Genomic DNA, 22,119 nt, shown 5'->3' with positions numbered 1-22,119 from the left:
GAATCTCACAAGATTCGGTAATGGTTGCATTTTTTTCTTTTTCCTACAATCTTAGATCTCTCGCAAATACAGTACGTAGCTTTGCTCACATTTAGGCATGAGTACTAGTGTTTTCAAATGCACGCTGGAATTACATTGTACTGTTCATAAGCACCAACAGCAAAAACTCGAAAAGACAATAAATAACATATATTATATAGACCTGAACTTTTATTCATTTTTTTTTCAACTACCGGCATTGAGTATAGAGACAAAGTAACATTGTAACCTCCGTAAACTTGAATACATCGTGAAAATTAGGTATTTCAACATTGGATGAAGTGATGACTCACACACTGAGAATTTAAACTCAATTAGGTGACGACTGTTAATTGTGTCCGCACCAAGCAAAGCTGTAACTGACCTGATCTTGTATTTTACGACTTTTCAAGTACAGTGGAACCTCGTTATAAAGAGACCGTAACAAACCCCACTTGCTAACAAGGTGATTTTGCAGACCCCATAATAGTCTTTATATATTTTTTCATTTTTGTTTTTGTACCCCGAAACACTAGTGAGAAACCTGATATAACAAGGTCATCTTCATGAATTGTAGGTCCTTATCATAACGAGGTTCCCCCTGTATTTGCATATTTAAAGCAAGCTTTTAATACCCAACGCACAATTTCAGTACATACTGTATATGGATGCCTTTTCTTATTTATGTCAAAGCACATAACCAGTGTCGAGGCCCCCTTGCAAGAAAACGCACGCAAAATATCACCGCTACCACACACTCATATGATTTGCTCTTCTGTTAGAAAATAAAGACCATGAGTCTTTCTTTTTTTGCGTCATACAGTTTATGAGGAAAATATTTACCAATGTTCCAATACAGATCAGTAAATTCTCTTTACAACCAACATGGAGGTAACAGACCCTCATTATAACAAAGTAATTTTTAATGTCTAAAAGAGTGAAGTTTCTTTGCATCTTTTATGTTTTCATGTAAATTATTAATGTAGTACATGTAATAACATTAGTGATTCGAGTGGACCCTATAGGGTGTCAAATCAACTGTACACTGCATCATAAGACACACAACCATACAGAACAACTCCTGATAATACCAGTGGAAACTCGATATAACGAGATGGTCGGGACCGAGTCATTTTCCTCGTTATAGCCGATATCTCGTTATATCAGTAGGCATAAAAGAAGGCATAAAATAAAGACATTAATTTGCACACGTGGGACTACCCATCATATTTCCATCAATACTGATAGCTTGATATTGTGTGCGAGGGAATTACTCACCTTTATGGGTAAGAAGATGTTTTTCGCCAAGGATATCCAATATCAAGAATGTGTTTCTTATTAATTGTAGACGTTTGAATTTGTAAATTTATATAGCTTGCGATCGTATCAAGATCGTCTGTGGATTGGTATGTGGTTATCGTATGGGTGTGTGTTGTGTGGAAAGCTTGAATATGGTCTGCACAATGCTGTGTGTGTATGTGACACATTCTGTATGTACATTATGACTGCGTGTGTGTGAAGACGGGGAATTCCCTAAGTAGAAGGCCAATCACAGCATCCGATTGCCTCACACCTGCTAAACGTCATGATGATGTCATGTATACATATGGCCGTCCCATCACATTTTCTGCATGTATCAGTGTGCGTGCACACACACACTTCACACGTACAACATGCAGTGCTAGCTGGAGTGCACTGAAGAAAATGATTATGTGTGTACAAGACAGTTTTTGGCGCATCAAGCTTTACAATCTCGGAAGATGATAGCACAGGCGAAGTAAAGCTTTACCGAAGGCATTTTGCTTTACCTCGCTATAGCAGGTTTGATTTACTATGTTTTTCTTTGTTTGGAAGTCACAAAATTTATCTCGTTATAGCAGTTATTTCGTTATAGCCGATCTCGCTATAAGAGTAGCATTTTACATAGACTTGTGTGGAAGGAAATTTGGGACCGAGAAAATTTCCTCGTTATAACCGATATCTCGTTATAGCAGTGTTCGTTATACCGAGTTTCCCCTGTACACAAAAATATGCATCATAATTTCACTCAAAGTTTTACCGCCTACCCACATATAATCATGTAGATTTTATTGCTTGTCTATGATCTCATTTTGATTGAACAACATCACTTCTACACCAGGCAGAAGTGCCAAGTGAACATATTATAGTGTACATGCAATGTCGTGTCCATCCATCTCCTTCCCCCTCCCTTAAACTGTAAGAATCATGGACTGACATTTATAGTCTCAAAACATGAATACTCCTGGATAATGAAAAAAATAATATACAAATGACTTACAAGTGGACAGAAATATCATGCAAATTTTATTTGAAAAAAACTACTCAAGATCTGTTTTTCTTTAGTTTGAGGCAAACAAAATCATCACAAAAATGTAAAAAAATTCAAGAATCCTCTTTTAGTTGGAGACACATTTTGTGAAAACGTAACACACAAACAAACAAACAAACAAACAAACAACAGCAATCCATTGCTTTGGTAAACCCTGTGCTCCCTGCTCTTCGAGTGGCTCTTAATGTAAAATACAGGACACACATTTATTCCACAATGATTTGACTTTCGTCCCACATTCACAGACATTCTTCTGATAATTACAACATGACATGAGAAATGAAAATTATCAAACAGATCAAAATCTATACTAAGATGTACTTTGTTGCCATCCCACATTTCACAAAATCCACAATCCTCCTATGCAAAGGGTCCAGAACCTTCTTGCATAACATTTGTTTGATGTACATTGTATACTGCTGGCACAGAAATCAGGCACAACTTGTGGATGCTGGAATCTGTTATGCCCACAGTGAAGTTGTAACATAATTTACTACATGTATTATGTCACATTCTTTACAAAACTTAATTTATCATCCTTGGCATAAACACACATATACACATATCTGAAGAAAAAAAATAACAAGGAAAAAAAAATAACAGGAAAAGATTGGTCCTTTTCTATCATAAAGTAACAGAACCAGTATATAAAACAAGCTTTGTGACTCACATGATAAGAAAACTGGCGACAAAATTATCCAGGCCCAGGAATATGATCTAAACGAGCGTTGCACAAATGGGGCATTTCAAATAATGAATCATTGTAACAATTGATCAGATTGCCAATACAAACATATCGAGTGTCAAAGCTTTATTGAACCACTGATCAAACTGTATCTCTGAATAGAGTGAGATAGGATAAATCACAGTGTCACTGTGTCAGAGGCTGAAAAAAATATGGTTATTAAATGTGTTCACTAGGTAGGTAAATAACTAACACCAAAGTCTAATAATTTGACAGGATAAATGAAAATACTTCTCTAAAAGATTGAACTTAAAACAGATTTAGATGCACAAATCAACCAACTTTTATAAAACAAGAACCAAGTACATGACTCTCTTCTCCACTCTGATTAAGATTTGTCATGGACTGTATGTAAATTCTGACATTGTTGCACTCTTGGTGAAATCTGGCTGGAAAGAAGATATGCTTTGAAATATATCTTATCTCTTTCTTTTAGTTTCCTATCTTTCTCTCCATCTATCCACATCTGTTCATCTTTACCCATCAATCAGTGTGTCTTACCTTACATGCACCTGAATGAATTTCATTGTTAAAAGGACAAGTTCACCTTCATAGATTGAGTGAATGCAGCAATACATGTATTAGTAGAACACATCAGCAAGAGCTTGAGGAAAAATCGGAGAATCCGTTTAAAAGTTATGAATTTTTGAAGTTTCTGCTTAGTCACTGCTGGATGAGAAGACTACTACAGCTTGCGACGTCACATGTGTACAACGATATAAAAGAACATATAAAGAAAATTCAAGATACATGTGTATTTTCATTTTTCTCGCACACTGAAAGAACACTTGACTTCCCTCTTTCAGAAGGTAAGGAGGAATAATATTACCTGTAACATACGTCAGTGACGAGTTGAGGAAATGTGCACTTTTTTTCAAAAAGTAACATTTGTGAAATTCTCATTATATTTTCCTTATATCGTTGTACGCATGTGACATCATACACTGTAGTAGTCTTCTCATCCAGCAGTGACTGTGCAGATACTTTAAAAATTTATAACTTTTGAACGGATTGTCTGATTTTCCCCAAACTTTCACTGATGTGTTCTACTAATACTGCTGCATTCACTCAAGCCACATGTATGTGAAGGTGGACTTGTCCTTTAAACAATAGCACAATGATTATGACTACTTTTACGGATCCTATTGTTGACACATCACTGACATTAATGTGGTTTGAAGTCTCAATTCTGATCAACTTTTTACTATCATTTGAGTATGGTATTCTTAACAAAAATAGCATTTCATTCTTAAGATTGGGTTCTCCTTGCTATTAGTGAGGTACAAAACCTAGATAGAGTCTGTTGAGTGTGAAAGGAACCTCTGCCAGCTGTTGCTTGATGTTTGGAATTCGCTGAACCTGTGAAATGTAGGAAGGGCCATGAAAGAATTTTTGAACTGTGTATCACACAAGTACATACAGATACTTTCACTACTGACATACAAAATTATGCTCTGACCTCTTATCTACACAAACTCAAATCTCTGTTTACTTATTCAGCTATCATCTAACAGCCTTCTTCATTCACTTCACAGGTCACCTGCTTATGGAGTTTGGTATCGCAAAAACATGTGCTTAATCTAACTCATAAAATATTGCCAATAACTGTGAAAGTGAGAGACCCAAAATAAGATAAATTTCCCCATATGTCTGGAATGCTTTTAAGGTGTCTTCAAATAGCACTATCAGGGCAAAAAGCACTGCAACATTTTTCAATACAATATCAACTGATGATGACTGTCACTGCATAACACAATACAAAGTTTCTTTTCCCCAATATCACCCATCTATTACATTGCTGATGATATATACATATCTAATATACAGTATTATGTCTATGGCATCCATGCACAAATACAGTGCACTCCCGTTATAACGAACACGGTTATAACGAAATTTCGTTATAACGAAGTAAATCTTCTGGTCCCAAAATAGTCACCATAAAAGCGTATGGTAAAAGATTCGCTTATAACGAACACAGTTATAGCGAAATTTCCATTATAACGAAGTCTTTTCCGAGCGCCATAGACAAAGAAAAACAAAAGAAATGTGCTCCGTTATAACGAAATGCGAATTGCTTTCGAAAATTCGTAGCGGAACAAGCATTTATAGCTTCTCTGCATGGGTGAACGCTTCACACCACTGTGTGTTTGCTCTTTGTGTCACGCACAGTTTCTGAGGGGAACTTGCGTTTATTATTGTGATACAGTTATCCCATCACATTTCACATAGCTTTCCAGTGTATGATGAGTATTCAGCAAACAGAATATGATATATATACATGGTTTTCTTGTTTTCGTTATATATTGTATTTGTTCGGTTATAACGAAATTTCGTTATAACGAAAGAAAACTGCCGGTCCCGAGCATTTCGTTGGGAGTGCACTGTAAATATTTTCATTTAATTACACCATTATCTGTATTTGATGTAATTCATACATGTGTTCTGCATCGCTGGATGTTGATTGATAGTGGACATTATTTACTCTATAACATTTGCTGATGCAGCAAATTGAAACTACTTGGTCTAGTGGCAAGAACTTGATCCTTCAATACTTGGGATATCCAACTTCAGTGAGAACTATTCAATCCATGTTCTTTTACATGACTTCTCTGTTTGTGACAAGTCAACATGGAAACAGCAAAATGATTTTTTTGGGAAAAAAAAGGGAAGCAAATATGAGGAACTGACTTATCTATTTGTGAGCTCCATGATCAAGAACTTTTTAAGTAACCCCAACCCTCACCAAATTGTAACACTTACAACAAAATCACTGCAGGATACTCACATTATCAAACCACCTTGACAAGTGTAAGTACTTCTCTTTCTCTTGGTATGTGAGGGCGCTCTGTCAATGAATCACATGACAAAATCCATGAGAACATTTCAGCATAAAATAATGTATGCTGAGCATTATGTTATATACTTGCAGGTTGTGGTCTATATTTAAAACTTAGGGGGTTTCATGGTACATGTAGTCTTGATAGCTTAGAACCTAAAATCAATATGGCATTCTATTTGGGAAAAACTTCTCCTTTTTTTTGGTTGCATTTGATGCTAAGTTAACCATTATAGATCTCATATTCCATACACTATATCAAGTTAATTGACATTGATTCTGGTAAAACTGTATCTTTGGACTGTGAACTCTCAGTAATGGTTTTAAGGAGATCTTTAGAAATCCATTAGAAAGGATTGCCCTTTAGGGGCTGTCTTGCACAGAAAACAACACTTGAAGGACAAGTCCACCTTCATATACATGTGGATTGAGTGAATGCAGCAATATTAGTAGAATACATCAGTAAAAGTTTGGGGAAAATCGGACAATCCGTTCAAAAGTTATGAATTTTTAAAGTATCTGGGTAGTCACTGCTGGATGAGTAGACTACTACAGTGTATGATGTCATATGCATACAACGATATAAAGAAAATAAAAAGAGAATTTCACAAAACTTCACTTATTGAATAAAGTGCACATTTCTTCAACTTGTTACTGACATATGTTACGGGTAATATTATTCCCCCTGCCTTCTGAAAGAGAAAAGTCCAGTGTTCATTCATTATGCGAGAAAAAGGAAAATAAGTCGAATTTCCTTTATTCTTTCTTTATATTGTTGTACACATGTGACATCACAAGCTATAGTAGTCTTCTCATCCAGTCTTGACTTAGCAAAAGCTTCAAAAATTCATAACTTTTGAACGGATTGTCTGATTTTCCTCAAAGTTTCACTGATGTGTTCTACTAATATTGCTGCATTCACTCAACCCACATGTCTATGAAGGTGAACTTGTCCTTTAGAAGATTCTTTGAATCACTTTGTACAATAAAAGGAATAAATACAAACACAATGAACACATCACACAAACACTTATGTGCCTGTTACAATTTCGCTGAAGAGACATACATACACTGTAATGGTTATCATTGTCTTCAGTTTCAAGATACAGCGCTGTACAAGGAACCGAAAAAGATGGGTAGTAACCAAGAGCATGCATTACAGCTGTCCAGGTGTGTACTCACAACTTTTTTATGAAGTCCATAGTACAGTAAGAGATCAGCCAGACTGAAACAGTTTCCAACGAAGTATGACCGCGTTGAAAGGTATGCATTCAGTTCCTTTTGCAGATGAAGACATCAAAAATATTTGCATGATTTATTAAACTATAATCTATGTATTTATTCATTTTATTATTATTATTATTTTTTTTTTTTTGGGGGGGGGGGATGAAATGTTAGTCTCGTAGTATTTTTTTTTTCCTGTAATAAACTCATGGAAAGTTATCTCATACTGTAAACTTGCACACATGAAAAAAACGTCTTTGTGTCTGCTGTACGTGTATGTTTGTATGTGTACAATGAGTTCTAAATGTGAACAGTTGTAGCTTGATGTACAGGGCAGCACAAGGAAAGCCACATGACAAGGGTCCAATATTAATGGGTTTGATGCTCATTTGTTAGGTCATAGTAATCACTAAGAATCATTTATGTACAAAACAATTAAAACAAGAGAGCAGATAGGGAGAATCCCATAGCCCTCACCTTCAGAATGGTCACTTCATCTTTCTCTCCCTGGCACCGGTCAATCTCAGTGACCCTGTACTCAAGCCACTGACCAATCAGTGCCTGCGTCCTTGCATCTTGACCAACAAGTTCTGTCCTCCCTGCATAGGCTGCTAGGTATGCAGCTATCGACATGAGACCAGACACTGATGTTCCGTTGCATTGCACACATGGTGTCTGCAGAAACAATGTACAAAATTACAATACATGTAACATATTCTTTTATGCCATTCAAGTACTCCACTTTCATGCACAAAACAGAAGTCACAGAAACTGTCTACGTCACACACACAAGAAAAGAATAACATGACTTTGTCTTATACAATGAAATGTCAATCACAATGACATTGCACACCTTGCATGAAATGAACATGACAGGGTCAGTGCACAAAAACACATTTGGTACAATTTAAGCGACATGGCCACATACAAAAGGTCATTCTTCCAAGATGCCATCCAATTGTGGAATAGGCATGCACAGAATGCCGTCAGTTGCACCTCTCTCTCTCTCTCTCTCTTGAGCTTTTTCAAAAGAGGGTGCAGGAAATCCAATTCTGCTAGCACAACATGAAGGGCTTTTGTAACTGCACCTAGTATTTTTGTAGTATTGTAATGGCACTACAGGTATCCACACCATGCCAGCCGAAACAATAGTGCATTGATACACCTTTTAATTTGGTGGACTGTACTACTGTAAAAGTGGATATTTTCGTGTTTTTTTTTTTGCATTTCATATACTTTATATGCTATTATTTTTGCGTACAGACATTTTTTATGAATTGACACAGAGGCCTTCATAAGCTGAAATGCACTATTAATTTACATGGTGTTATTTTCGTGTGTTGTTAAATTTGCGATCCAAATGTGATTTGCGAAATTCACGAAAATTAAACCCTCACAAAAAATAAAAGCGGAGTTATAGAACTAGTTAGGGTCTAGGAATTGCAGAAGAAGTGCTTAATAAATGAAAAAAATATTTTTGAATGAAAGCAGTGTGAGGAAAAAGAGAGATTAACAGTTTAACTTTATAAGTACAGTGTATGTGTATATAAAATAATACATGTTACCTGCACAACCCTTGAACATGTCTCTACTACAAATCAAACAAACATGTTGCCTGGCGTATTAGCATTGATAGGCTGGGTCTGTGAGCTGTGCACGTTTTTTTTTTTTTTTTTTTTTAATGCCTTTTAGCACATGCGCACAGGTTCAAAATCCTTCAACTTGCAAGTCGATCAGCTGTCAACACAAAATTTGTTAAAAAGTACGGTATGTTGGTTGGTTGTAAATTCAATACATTTACACATAGACATAATCAAACAGACGGCTCGACAGTTGTGATTCCAAAAAGCAGGGAGACTTTTGATACTCACAAGATCAAGGGTCTGAAGATATAAGAACACATTTTTCTGCCATAATCAAATAAGGATAGCGCGACGCCGTCGAGGACCAGAGACGTGCAGCTCAGACGCGCTTTGACGCCGTGCGCGAAGCTGCGACACTCGAGACTGTGTAATTTTACAGCAACAGCTAGACAGGGCTGTGTAATACCTCGTGCAGACAATCGGGGAGGAAAACTTTGGCAGCTCTGCTCTGCTGGTGCTGCTGCAGCTCCAGGGGTACTAACAATAACATAATTATGACTGTGGTATTCTATGTTCACATCATAGTATATGGGCGCACAGCACTAGGCCCTCAGGCCTTTGCGAGTGATCATTGGCCCGGGAGTTCCGGGCCGAAAGTCAGTCACGAGCCGATGCCATCTCGACGCACGCCTACTGTCACGACAACATATGCGAATTCTTTGAGCCAAAACGCCACATCTACCACGAGCAGTGCAACCGTACTAGTTGCAATATGACCATAGTGTGACATTTGTCAAGATTTTGCATACCTGAGTCTCACTATTGATGTTCACTTTGACATTCCCAACATTTAGAAATGACGCAATCGCCTTGATTTCACCTCGCTGTCCAGCCATCGTTTTGCTAGTAACCTCTTTCAAGAAAGGTTCTGTTGTATTGACATTAGTTACACAAAATAAATATGGTACAGTGTACTTTGATCTACAATGGAAACTTTTGTTTTTGCTAAATGAATTTAATAATTTATTTGACTGATATGATGCTTGATTAAATTTCTTAAAATCATGAAAAAGATCTATGCAAACTTCAGCCTCTACACTCGAATTTGACTGCATGCAAAAAACACACATGTGAGTGTGGGGAAATTCAATCTGCTCGTTTCCCATTTGCTCCCCGGTCCGTACACGACCTAACTGTACGGCGGTCGGTGCAGGCAGCAGGTGCTTAGGCGCTGTTAGGGCCGTTCACACATTGGAGCGGTTTTATGCGGCATGCAGCGAACACACCGTACATACGCCAAGCTTCAAAATGGCGGGTGACGGCGAAAGTTTCAAAGAACTTTCCGCAGTCCTGACCTCCGAGGACATTGGTTCTATATCGGAGGACATTAAAACCAAACTAGAGAGGGTTCTTGTTTCGAAAACATCTTCTCTGGACACTTTGAAGACAAGCAACGAGCGGCTGAAGATAAATGCAGGTAAGATTTCCAGAAAAAAACTGGTAACCGTGTGTGCGCTGGAATCAACCACTGCACACACCACGGCTCGTTATACTCGTCGTAGCCTGTGTAGGCTGTAGCCTATTCGTAAGCTCGGGTTGGGAGTCGTAGAAACAAATCCCGGGGGCGGCCTTTCACGAAGTTGAACTTAATTTAGAGTTGACTGAAAATTATGGCTTGCCACTGGTTTCCCTGTTCATTTTCATTAGCCTAATCTAATCAGTAATAGGGCCATTCTTTGAAAAGTGAACCTAATTTCAAAAAAATGAAATTTGTTCTCTGACATTTTTAGTTGATCAATCATACAGAGCACTGTCTGAAGTTGCATGAATTATATTTTTATTTTTAAATTGAGGTCTTTATTGTGCTAATTTGCATATATTTACATAGGCATATATTATACAGGGAATATTGAGCATTTTTGCCCTTTGTTTGACTGATGGAAAGATGTGTCTATTAACTTCCTTTCTGTGATATGGTAAAAATATGTTTGTCCCCACGTAATTGAACATATCTAGCCTAAGAATGATAGACATAATTAAATCATAAGGAATTAATTAACATACAAAGTTAATTATCTCTAAATGTCACACACGTGACCAAAAAACAGAAAAAGTTTATGCTAATTAAAAACCTGAGCCATGATCAACTTTCTTTTTCATGTCAAAAGCTAGTTTGATTGTATCTTATACTTTCCACCGAATTTAAGCATCCTACAGTATCAGACTTAATTAATAACAAGCAAATTAATTGGTCACACACGTGACCACTGGTCATGTGTGTGACTTATGTGTGGTCACGTGTGTGACCAGCAATTCATTTGTGGGCAAGTCCAAGATAACGCGCACGTTACGTATGGGACATTCAGAGACTTTTATGACCTGAAAAATAGTGTTAATGGCCTTTGATCATATTGAACTTCATCATGGTGATTGATATCTAGGAGAAGTATAATCATGTTAAAAACTGAGAAAAATGACCTTGACAATTATATTCTAGAAGAGAAAATATGTGCCGTTACGTATGGGACCAGAAAAATTTTGTTTTTTTGAACATTTTTTTCAACCTCAAAACTCTCTGAAAGTATATCATTCAACAACTTGTAACTCACTGTGATGAAAGTCACAACACTCAAGATTATCACAGGTAAGTTTCATGTAATTAGGCAAAAAGCTCTAATTACAGGTTCTAATTAAAGACAGACATGACGCGTTACGTATGGGACAGTTACGTATGGGACAGTTTGTCCCCCATTCATTTAGTGTGTAAAGAACCATGTTTATGGGTATTTTGCATAATTATTGAAGTAAAATCAGTTGAAACTACTCAAATACTGATCCAGATTGTCAAGGAAACAATATTCCCCAAATATTCACCATCATAATCATATTCAATCATATTTTTATATATTTATGACCAACTTGGGTATGCATGCCCTTTGTCCCCCATTCGTTTAGTGTGTGGAGAACCATGTTTATGGGTATTTTGCAAAATAATTTTGCAAAATACCCATAAACAAATTTTTGCATAATTATTGAGGTGGAATCAGTTGAAATTACTCAAATACTGATCTACATTGACAAGGAAACAATATTCCCCAGATATTTACCATCATAATCACATTTAATCATATTCTATATTTTTTATGACCAACCTTAGTATGTACTGTATGCCCTATTTTCATCAGGATAGTTACTACTGAAAAATTGAATAGTTAAGTGTTTACTTCCATTGATGAAGGGCAGTTTGCCATTCAGTTTCAATAAAAAACAACTTGACACAAGAAATATCAAGTTTAATAAATAAGCAATACCTGCTGCGTGGAACCCCAGTGATCGAGTAGATGTCTGTCTAGCAGTCAGGTCATTGATTCGAGTCACACCTCAGTATGTATACCCATGAATTTTGTCGTGGCTACTATTGAAAACTGAATAAGGACAATTTGTGTATCACTTGCAATAAATAAAAAATCATTTTACTTTATTTTTATATATATATATATCACAACCATTTCAAATTGGAACTCCATCACATAAACTTTGAATTCCTCTAGTCTTAAGATTGTATGCTCTTAAGTAATTCATATAATTGGTTTCCAATCATCTCATTAAATGTTGAAAACTGAATCCTCATTTCTACAAAAAACTATACCATCCCTTTAATGCTGATTTTTCATTGTGTATTTTGCCATTTTCCCCTCCCCCTTTCTGAAAATTGTTCAGTCAAGTTCATGTATTGTTTCAAGTGTCTATAACTCAAAAAGTAGCTGCAATGTTGGGATGCTTTCTTCAGGATGATTGACCATTTGTGTACTGAGAGACCTTCCCAGCTAGCTACATGCATTCACATGCAATATGTATGAGAATGTCCCATATGTAACGCATTTGTCCCATACGTAACATTATTTCAATGCCTAATAAAAAATGTTTCTTTTACTTTTTTTTCTTTTTTCTCTGGTATTTAATTTCTCTAAACACTAAATTAGAACTTTCCAAAAGGGCATTAAAATAACCTTAGCAATTTCAGAAAAAACCTAAAAAAATGACCTCATTTTGTTACGTATGGGACATCTCGCGATAGGACACGAGCTAATTTGCATAATCATTTGCATAATCCCTAAATTTTCATACCAAGTTAAACTATGTGATGAACTTCTTATGTCCACATATTAATCAAATATCATTTGCTTTCCTTTGAATTAATATGAATTTTTATAAATGTCCCATACGTAACGCTGTGTTTCACATTTATGCAAATGAAGCCCTTGAAATTTGCATAAATTTACATAATATCATTTTTTCCTCCATGGAAATCAAAACTTCAACTCATAAGCTTCAAAATGATACCAAACATGTCAATATTGAGCAAAGATGAAATTTTGCCTTCTGAGGGGACCTTATCTTGGACTTGCCCTTGTACACTTTGATAATGCACATCGTTGCCCTTTTTCATGACAAGAATGTACCCATATTCAATGGTACACTCTACACAGTTATTTCAAGAATGATACCCTTAAAACAAAGGAGTAATACAATGTAAGTGCAGTGTCCAGCTCTTGGTCTCAAGTTTGACACTTTAACCAGAATGCACAAAGTTTATTGTAACTTCCTATTCAAGCTGGTGAGGAGTCTGCTGGACAATTGTGATGCAATATGTCACTATCTAACAAAAGATATTCACATTTGATGTCTTGTTACACAGTAAAACCATATGATAGTGATTACTTATCTGATGAAGAGTTGTCCCATCTACAATATCCATATATAAAATGATCTTGTATGTTTCGTAGGTGCATGTGTATTCCATGTTTTTTTTTTTAATTTATTAGCAGTCATGCCACTGAAAAGAATTAGGATTGATACGTATGCAAACATGTCATTATATAGCATTATCAGGTTATTCTACCCTGAATTCATTTGACATATTCAAACATCGTCATTTGAAGTTAAGTTAAACTGCACAGAATTTTGTAGTCATGTTTGCATGCTGCTCATCTGATGGACATGTACAGTGATGTATAATGCTCTACACAAAATGTGTGAGCAACTAAGCAATGACATTTTTTATAACTTTGATCATCTTTTAGAAGACATACCAGAAATAGGAAGCTGCACTTCATCTATCCAAATATTTGCAAGCAAATTGATTTCAACAATTAAAGAATGGATGAAGATATTTGAGAAAAAGAGCATCATTATTTAAAAATGATACAAACTGCTAATGAAATGGGGAAAAGAGGCAGTACCTGATGCTTGATTCATAATGATATCAAGGTACCAATAAAGATTTGCTTAGTAATAAAAATCAGTATCTCTAAAAAAATAAAGGATGGATAATTGCAAATTGAATTAGCAAGGTTTAAAATAATTAAGTCAATCAAACAGTTTGATATGAGTCTGATCAGAAATGTGATAGAAGAGTGAGGAGAGAAAGAACAAAGTTCTTCTTTATTACAGTGATAAGGAAGGGAGATCACTTGCGACTTCTAATTTACTTTGATAATCAAACTACACTGTCGACTGATATCATACATCAGATAAAAGTAGTCATTTGTGTGTCAATACATATAAGTTTATAATCCAAGAATTCTGGTTGCTTGTGACTGGCATGAAACACGGCATAATATCGAGATAGAAAATGATTTTGTGCATGTTTGTACGTGGGGTGTTGATTTTTGCATAATATTAGAACATGCACACAATATTTCAATGCAATCAAATATATAACAAATGGTCAGGTTTGTAAAAGACAACATAACACATAAAATCAACCTATATGTGCATGTTCATTATTGTATCATACACATATTTCTGCAGTAAACATAAACTTCATGTGAAACTGCCTGCTTTTTTATACCACTCAATGAAGTTAAAAAAATAAAAATGTTTCAGGTCCCTTCTTGTGTCTTTATTTCTAAAATCAGCTAGACTAAATTTCAACATCAGATAAAACCATTGATAGCTGAAACTATGAATTATTAGATCTAATTTAGCACAGGTTTTCACCATGCAATGTTCTTGGATTTTCTTGGTCAGTATCATGTCACACACGTGACCACCCAAATGTCACACACGTGACCATTAAACTCAGCACATAAAGTAATACATTTAAACAAATACCTGTAATAGATTTATACTATTTGTGGCTCATTTCCTATTCACAAAACTCTAATGCATGTCTGCTAGAATCATAAACATTCTAGCTTTTTAGAATTCACAGAGTTTGTAAGTTACATTTGTAAGTCTTGATCATGAAAAATCTAATTCCGTGCGAGGTCACATACGTGACCGACCTTATTTGACTTCTGACCCTTAATCAACAAAATGTACAAAACATTTCAAATTGTCACCTGATAGATTTTGACATACATAAGTCAAATACACACAAACAACTAGTATACCTGTAATGCCTTTAGAGTTATATGAGATACTTTTCCCAATTTGCTGTATTTTTGGTCACACACGTGACTAAGAATGGCCCAATAGATCTAAATCCCCACCTTCTACGACATTAATTTTAATAAATAAATTTAACATGAAAAATTGGACAAACGATAGTTGCCTTCCCTTTCCATTTCTGCAGAATAATTCCATTGTTATTTATTTGGCAATTGTGCACTTTATGGCTCTACAGGGCTCGACACTAACGGTGGCCCGGTGGCCCGGGGCCACCAAAAATGAAAGTCGGGCCACCAAAGTGGGTAATCATGTAGAAATGCACACCTACCGTTCGCTTCGCCGTTTGTCAATCAAATTTCGTGCAGCTCTTGGAGATGCTAAATTGAACCATATCAGAGAATTTTCATAGAATTAGAAAGCCGAAAAGGGAAGAAAAATGAGAAATCGGAGTTGAAAAGTACGTCGGGCGCGATCATACTGTAGTTCCGACGTAGCAAATAGTGCATCGATTTCACAGAGAACGATGTCAACGATTATAATCGATTCTGGTAGTCTCTAATTAGCCGCTTACTAACAATATTAACACGACTTGTACAATACAATACGTGTGGGCCCTAGATCTACTTTCATTTTCGTATTTTTTCTCATTCTTTTCATTGCCACTATCATGATTATCACTATTTAAATTATTGATACAGATTATTCATACCAGGATTTAGACATCCTTTCTTTAGAAATTGTGGCAAGTATTGATTTTATCATGACAAAAGTTGATGATTTAATTTGAATAGTGTTGAAGGGAAAAGAATGAGGTTGAAGGAAAAGTGGAAGAAAAGAGTAAGGCTATTAGAAGGAGGGAGAGAGAGAAAGAGAGAGAAAAGAAGATGGGGAGGAAGTTGAATTCGAAGGGGATTTGTTGTTTGTGGTGATGGTAAATGGCATTAAATTAATGTTTTTAATTGATAAGTTCAATTTATAGTATAAATTATTGTTTTTATGATAGTAACGCTATTCATTTTTCCATTTCATTTTCTTAATCATGTACACAAGAACTGCAACCCCAATATTTGCTTTTGTTTCGTAGTAAGGTCCATTTTATTATCTTTTATTGTTTTGCACACATATTATCCTACCATCATTCGGTCAGCAAAATATGTTGACAGATTACAATGTTTGTATACAATCAAACGCAGCACGCAGTAGAAAATTAACTAAAACAACAAAAAACAGACGCATCAAGATCACTTTCTTTCTTCAACTTTTTACTGTTAAGCCGACGTAATTATTGTGGTTAAACACCAAACAAGCGGCTGTGTCACAGACTACAACGATCGATCATCATCATTATATCGCTTTTCCACATGTTGTGTTCACTGACCGCGCGACCTTACCCCAGGCACGGGTCAGTAAGCACATATGCACTAGCGATGACTCGCTAGTGGCGTGGATAAGCGGTGGCAACTTACCGACTTATAAACTTACTAAAATACACTACTTGCTTACTATACTATTACTATACTATTACTATACCAGGAATTACTATATAACTACAATAACTACAGCTTCGCTCACCTACGGTAACCTTGAGGGTCTTGCGTCGCAATTGGAGCTGATGGCGGACGATTTGGATGAGGACTTTACACAAGGCATTCAGCACAGTTCCAGTCATCCAGTCAGCTCTTAACCAACCAATCGGGATGCAGGATGGCAGCCCCCCCCCCCCCAATTTGCATAAATCCCACCCCGACTGACCCATAAATAGGGGTGTTCAGCCCTACAACCAAAAGATGAACCCAATTTACCACTACACTCCTCCCCGTCCTATAAAAGAGGAGATGCTCGGGGGTCTCATCTTTAACGTGGGTTCTCTGGTGGAACTCGCGGTCCCTTTGGAATTCTCCCAAGAGCTCCCAGGGCGCTCGACGGTTCCGGTAGAAAACTTAGTCCAATAGAGACAGCCCACGGTTCTCAACTTATAAGAACACCCCAGGTGCCTAACATGTGTGTATCTGCGGGGGCTCCTGAGGGGGTCGGGTAGTCTGGGCAAAACTACTCCGAGTCCTTGTGGAAGGCCTCCCGCCATGTGTTCCCTTATCTTACAACTGATTAATTTCCCCCCAAACCACTAGAATATTAACCCAAACTTCTGCACCCCACTATCACCATAACAAGTGATACTCCCTTGGGAGTACCCTTCAGTATTCCAACAATAAATGTGCCCCACCAAATTGAACACAAAGAACTAACCAAGCACCCAAGAAAATGACTGTCAGGTGCAAAACCCCCAAAAATGTATTCCTACTCAAAACTGATAGGAGAGAGTGCAGAAAAAGGAAGCGACAAGGGAAACACCAAAAACATAAAAAATAAACAATAAGCCTTGCTCCAGAGCTTACTCACATTCTATTACTCTGCGAGCATATATTCTCAGGCAGCCTAACAAATCAGCTCCACTGGCTCCCCTCAGGTCAGCGCAACTGCTTCTGACTCCCCTCTCGAGGTAAGAAGGCAAATTGCAGCGAATCACCAAGGGTGGGTTCCAATGAGGGGCATCTGCCTCCAGAAGCAACCGCTGGAGGGGAAGAATCCGCAGTGCTTACTGGGCCGTGAATCCCATTTGGGCAATAGCCATGGTATACCCAAAATAGCACTCCGGGATGCCTCCATCCATTTTCGAACCTGAGCAGTGAAACTGGCGCAGTGATACAAGTGGATCCATATGTTCGGTGGACAGTGCTTCTGCATACGATCCCTGCACTGCAGGTGCACAGCTTCCCCTTCGGGATCTTCCCGACTGTATCGTGCATGCAATACAAGCACATTCCCCATGGCTCCAACTCTCGGGATTCTTTCCAGGGCACCCTACTGGATGATCCCATGAGAATCGGGGACGGAGTAGTCCAGTCCCAGCCCGCTGATCCCCGTGACGTGTGCATCTTTAAACAGCTGATTTAGCTGATAAGATTGCCAGTCTGCGACGATACCAGCGTGCATAGGCTGGGATGTCCACTACTTCTTGCCACCAGGCGTCCTCTAGTAACACAATGCTGGAGCATGGGTCAGGGTCACAGTAACTTAGGACTCCACTAACCACACTCCCATGCACCTTGGGTAGGTTGCCTCCAACCTTCCCCAAGAATGGATCCCATCCTTGTACCCTAAGGAAGCGCTCCATCCTGTCCAGATAGGCATGGGAATCAATGACAAAGAGAGGGGAGGCTACCCCTTTGACCGTCAGGTGTGAAACCCAAGGGGTCTGTGTGGCTGGCGTGCAAGCGAATGCTGGCTCCAGCCCCAGAGCCATCTCAGGCCCTTCCTCCTCAGCCCTAGGTTTGTCCCCCTCCCTCGCATCGCTCCCACACTCCACTGGAACAGATGGAGAGCCCTGGTCTTCTGGGTTACCTTCCAACCCAGGATCTTGTGGCATAATGGGAGAGGATGGAGGTCGCTCCCCACCAGCGAACTCCTGTGGAGGTGGGATAAGCTCCACTGGAACTTTATCCAACTCCCCTTGGGGAGTCTCCTCCACCTTGAGATCCACTAATGGGGGGATCTCACCAATCCCGCCCACATGGTCTTCAACAATAGGAACTGCGGGGGCCGTGGCCTTAGTGCTTGGCTGGGCCGGCCAACCCACAGCTTGAATGGGGGCCACATGGCCACGGGGCTCTCATGGGTGCTGTCCCAGCCTAAGGAACTCACCCCATTGGCGGGTGGTCACCGTCGTAGCAAGGAACCAAATCACCCTCCGGTGGATCAATGATGCACGAGAATTTGGTGGTCTTATTGTGAACTTCTCGGGGACATCCCATCCATGGCGATGGGCCATCTCCAGCATCTCGTTGATCACACCCCCTGAGGCCACTTCCGTGGGTCCTTCCCATTCGTTTGCCACCTTCTCCAATAGGACGTCAAGATCGGCGCGTCCAACGATGCACACCGCCAGGTACCGGAGCGCATTACACCTAGCCTGGTGCAAAACATCGGGTTCCCACTCCTCATACCCAGGGAAGCGGAAACAGTCCGGTAGGTGACTGGCCAAGTGGCGTCTCCGGTTCGATACGTGCTTACCGCAACCTGGAATGAAACATGGGTACCGATTTCTCCGCCCAGGCAATAAGCGGTTGCAACTTACCGACTTATAAACTTACTAAAATACACTACTTGCTTACACGCTACTACTTGTATACCAGGAATTACTATATAACTACAATAACTACAGCTTCGCTCACCTACGGTAACCTTGAGGGTCTTGCGTCGCAATTGGAGCTGATGGCGGACGATTTGGATGAGGACTTTACACAAGGCATTCAGCACAGTTCCAGTCATCCAGTCAGCTCTTAACCAACCAATTGGGATGCAGGATGGCAGCCCCCCCAATTTGCATAAATCCCACCCCGACTGACCCATTAACTAAATAGGGGTGTTCAGCCCTACAACCAAAAGATGAACCCAATTTACCACTACACACACAATCGATCATCAATCATGCTACGCTGATACAGCCGTCGATCGGCGTACTTTTGAGTCAAAATTAGCTACTTTTCTTCTGTAATTGGCTATGAAATTTCTGATAGCCACGACAAGTTTTTATTGACAAATTAAGGAAGGAAATGGTAGGTGTGCATGGTGTGCATTTCTACATGATTACCCCAAAGGGCACTTTCAGAAAAGGGCAAATTTGGTGGCCCACCTCGGGCCACCAAAATTTTTTGAAAAGTGTGTCAATAAATTTGTAACTTTTTGCGCCGGAAATGCATAAATGCATGCAGTGAGTGTGCGACTTATTAAAAAAAAATGGACTTTTATCAATGTTTTTTTTTTCGGGCCACCAAATTTTTCTCTCGGGCCACCGAAAAATAAAGTTAGTGTCGAGCCCTGCTCTATCGGTACCTCATTCCCCATACGCCAAGGTGATATCCCATGAACCACCACACACTGAGCTGAGCAGCTGGCTAGCTAGCTTCAGCTTCTCTTGGTGTATGGAACGCCGTTTGACAAGTGGTAAAATCACTAACGTTAAAACTAAAGCCCGCCTCACTCACTGCGCTTCTGCGTAGCTGACACATTGAAGACCAAGATCAGACTGTGTGTGCGATCACAATATCGCTTGCCTTTGCTCTCCACGGCAGGATTTTCGAGCTTTACATTAACTTATGTCTACAACCGTTAGTATGTTGCATTGCAGAAAATTGCCATGGTGTAAAGCTGATCATCATGATCATGGTGAAAAGTGTGAGAAAGTTGGCAGTAAATTTTAAGTCTGTGATACAAGATTCCACTTTTGAACATCCTATTCCTTATTAGCAATGATTAGCCACAACAGTTAGACTCTAGGTCTGAACACTCTACTAATCCCTTTTTCATCCATCCCAATCCGGCCCCATCACAAATCGCGCAAACCAACCACAGCCGCGCGGACGAGGCCTGTGTGTGTGTGTGTGTGTGTGTGTCCATGTAGTGACTGCCCGTAGATTGGTAACTACAGTGTATACACAGCCCAGCCCTGTTGCTGTACACAAGTGCATGCTTTTTAGTGCTCGCACGGCATCTGGTGGGGCTAGTAAATTGGTAACTGTGTAGACGATATAAACACTAACAGACTGACGAATCTGGATAAGATTTTTTTATTTTTTTATTATTATTTCACAGAATAATTTCACCAAGGCTGTAAATGGACAAGAAGTGTAGAAGTGAGATTTGGTATGCCACTTGGTTCTCATGGCTTAAATTTACTGAATTATCATTGTCTGTACCAAAGTTTGACTGTGCATGTAGCGGGCAGTCAAATTTTAGATGCTGTTGGGGTTGAATTTAATGGCCGACTTGCATTACAACTTTACATTATACCTTGACATAATGTGGTATTGCTGGTTCTCATCCACAGAGCAACGTTATGAGGAGCTGGAGAAACAGCTAATTGCAGCACACAACCATCTGGAGACAGAGACTGAACAGCTGAATGATGCCTTGAAGAAAAAGAATGAATTCAGTGAGTTGCTGTTCTAGCCTCTTTTTGTTTTCTTTTTGTTTTGTGCTGTTTCTTTTTTTGCATGGTCTGTCCTTGGGAAAGGAAGTTTGTTACATTTGTCCTTATTGTGAAATTCTAACACAATCCTAATGCAATACAGTGCACTCCTGTTATAACAAACACTGTTAAATATAACAAAGTTCTGGTTTAATACTCTGAAGTAAAAAATTCAGGCCATAACAATACATTATCCGCATTATTTCTCTTATTGTTTATCTGTTCTGTTATAACAAAATTTCGATATACATTAACAAAAGAAAACTGTCGGTCCCAAGGACTTTGTTATAATGAGAGTCCACTGTATGTGCATATACTATTACAGTCCCCATTGTTTGTTTGAATCAAATTTTTGTTCTGTGGCTAACAGGACAAAAAAAGGACACTCAGAGATTATTTTGACTCAGTTGTATTATCCGAGGCATGATTTTGTGCACAATTCTTTTATACTTCATTTTACGATAAAGAAGTTAGTTATGTTGATATATTGATTGTTTGTTCATAAAAATTTTGATTTTGTAATTTCATACTTCTTCGTTTGTTTGTCTTTTCATTTGATAATATAGCTGGTGTTTATTTTTAGTCATTACCTCCGCCAAGGAAAGAGATTATGTGTTCATCGGTGTTGCGTTGTTTGCTTCTCTGTTTGCAAAATGATTTTAAAGTTGTGATCGGATTTTAATGAAACTTGCAGGAAGAGTTGATAATGATGAAAGGAACAGATGATTAGATTTTGATAGTGATAAGTTAATTCTTATTTATTTTTGATGGATTTTTGATCATGTGGCGAAATAGGGTCAATGATCTTGGGAGTTCAAGCTACTCGTATTTGAGGCTTGCTCATGCACACTAAAGCGCTTGCTCTGCTCAAGGCACCGTGCAGCATGCAGGAAGCTGTGTGATGTAAACAAAACGCTTCTATATTGGGAAATTCAG

At 38.4% G+C, this 22,119-nt stretch overlaps 2 protein-coding genes across 2 annotated transcripts in view; one reads left to right on the top strand and one right to left on the bottom strand.

Annotated features, from left to right (window-relative positions):
• Positions 1-4,174: 4,174 nt before the first annotated feature.
• On the bottom strand, positions 4,175-9,655 carry LOC139713400 (eukaryotic translation elongation factor 1 epsilon-1-like). The gene is made up of 5 exons (XM_071625135.1): positions 9,569-9,655; positions 7,654-7,851; positions 7,135-7,230; positions 5,902-5,961; positions 4,175-4,472 (listed from the first exon to the last, which is right to left on the bottom strand). The coding sequence occupies exons 1-5, from the start codon at positions 9,653-9,655 to the stop codon at positions 4,386-4,388; spliced, it is 528 nt and encodes a 175-aa protein (XP_071481236.1). The 3' UTR covers positions 4,175-4,385.
• Positions 9,656-10,059: 404 nt separating this feature from the next.
• LOC139713398 (nucleoprotein TPR-like) overlaps positions 10,060-22,119 on the top strand; it is a gene marked incomplete at its 3' end in the record, with an annotated part of 33,990 nt that continues 21,930 nt past the window's right edge. Inside the window, exons 1-2 of the mRNA XM_071625132.1 lie at positions 10,060-10,236; positions 21,043-21,147. Of these exons, the coding sequence (XP_071481233.1) occupies positions 10,068-10,236; positions 21,043-21,147 (274 nt within the window). The remainder of the gene's footprint in view (positions 10,237-21,042; positions 21,148-22,119) is intronic.

The sequence above is a fragment of the Diadema antillarum genome, unplaced genomic scaffold (assembly GCF_040938485.1).
Source record: "Diadema antillarum isolate AM-2024a unplaced genomic scaffold, OU_Dant_1.0 seq00001957_RagTag, whole genome shotgun sequence".
In the NCBI taxonomy this organism is placed as follows: Eukaryota; Metazoa; Echinodermata; class Echinoidea; order Diadematoida; family Diadematidae; genus Diadema; species Diadema antillarum.
Note: the sequence above shows the minus strand (reverse complement) of the source record. Positions and strands in the feature narration are given on the sequence as shown.

Excerpts from the sequence above, each read along its gene's own strand:
- LOC139713400 (XM_071625135.1), bottom strand. The coding sequence starts at position 9,655 with ATGGCTGGACAGCGAGGTGAAATCAAGGCGATTGCGTCATTTCTAAAT. Across the intron at positions 7,852-9,568 it reads ACATCAATAGTGAGACTCAG|ACACCATGTGTGCAATGCAA; the intron begins GTATGCAAAATC and ends TTGTTTCTGCAG. Across the intron at positions 4,473-5,901 it reads TGTCAAGGTGGTTTGATAAT|GTTCAGCGAATTCCAAACAT; the intron begins GTGAGTATCCTG and ends TACATTTCACAG.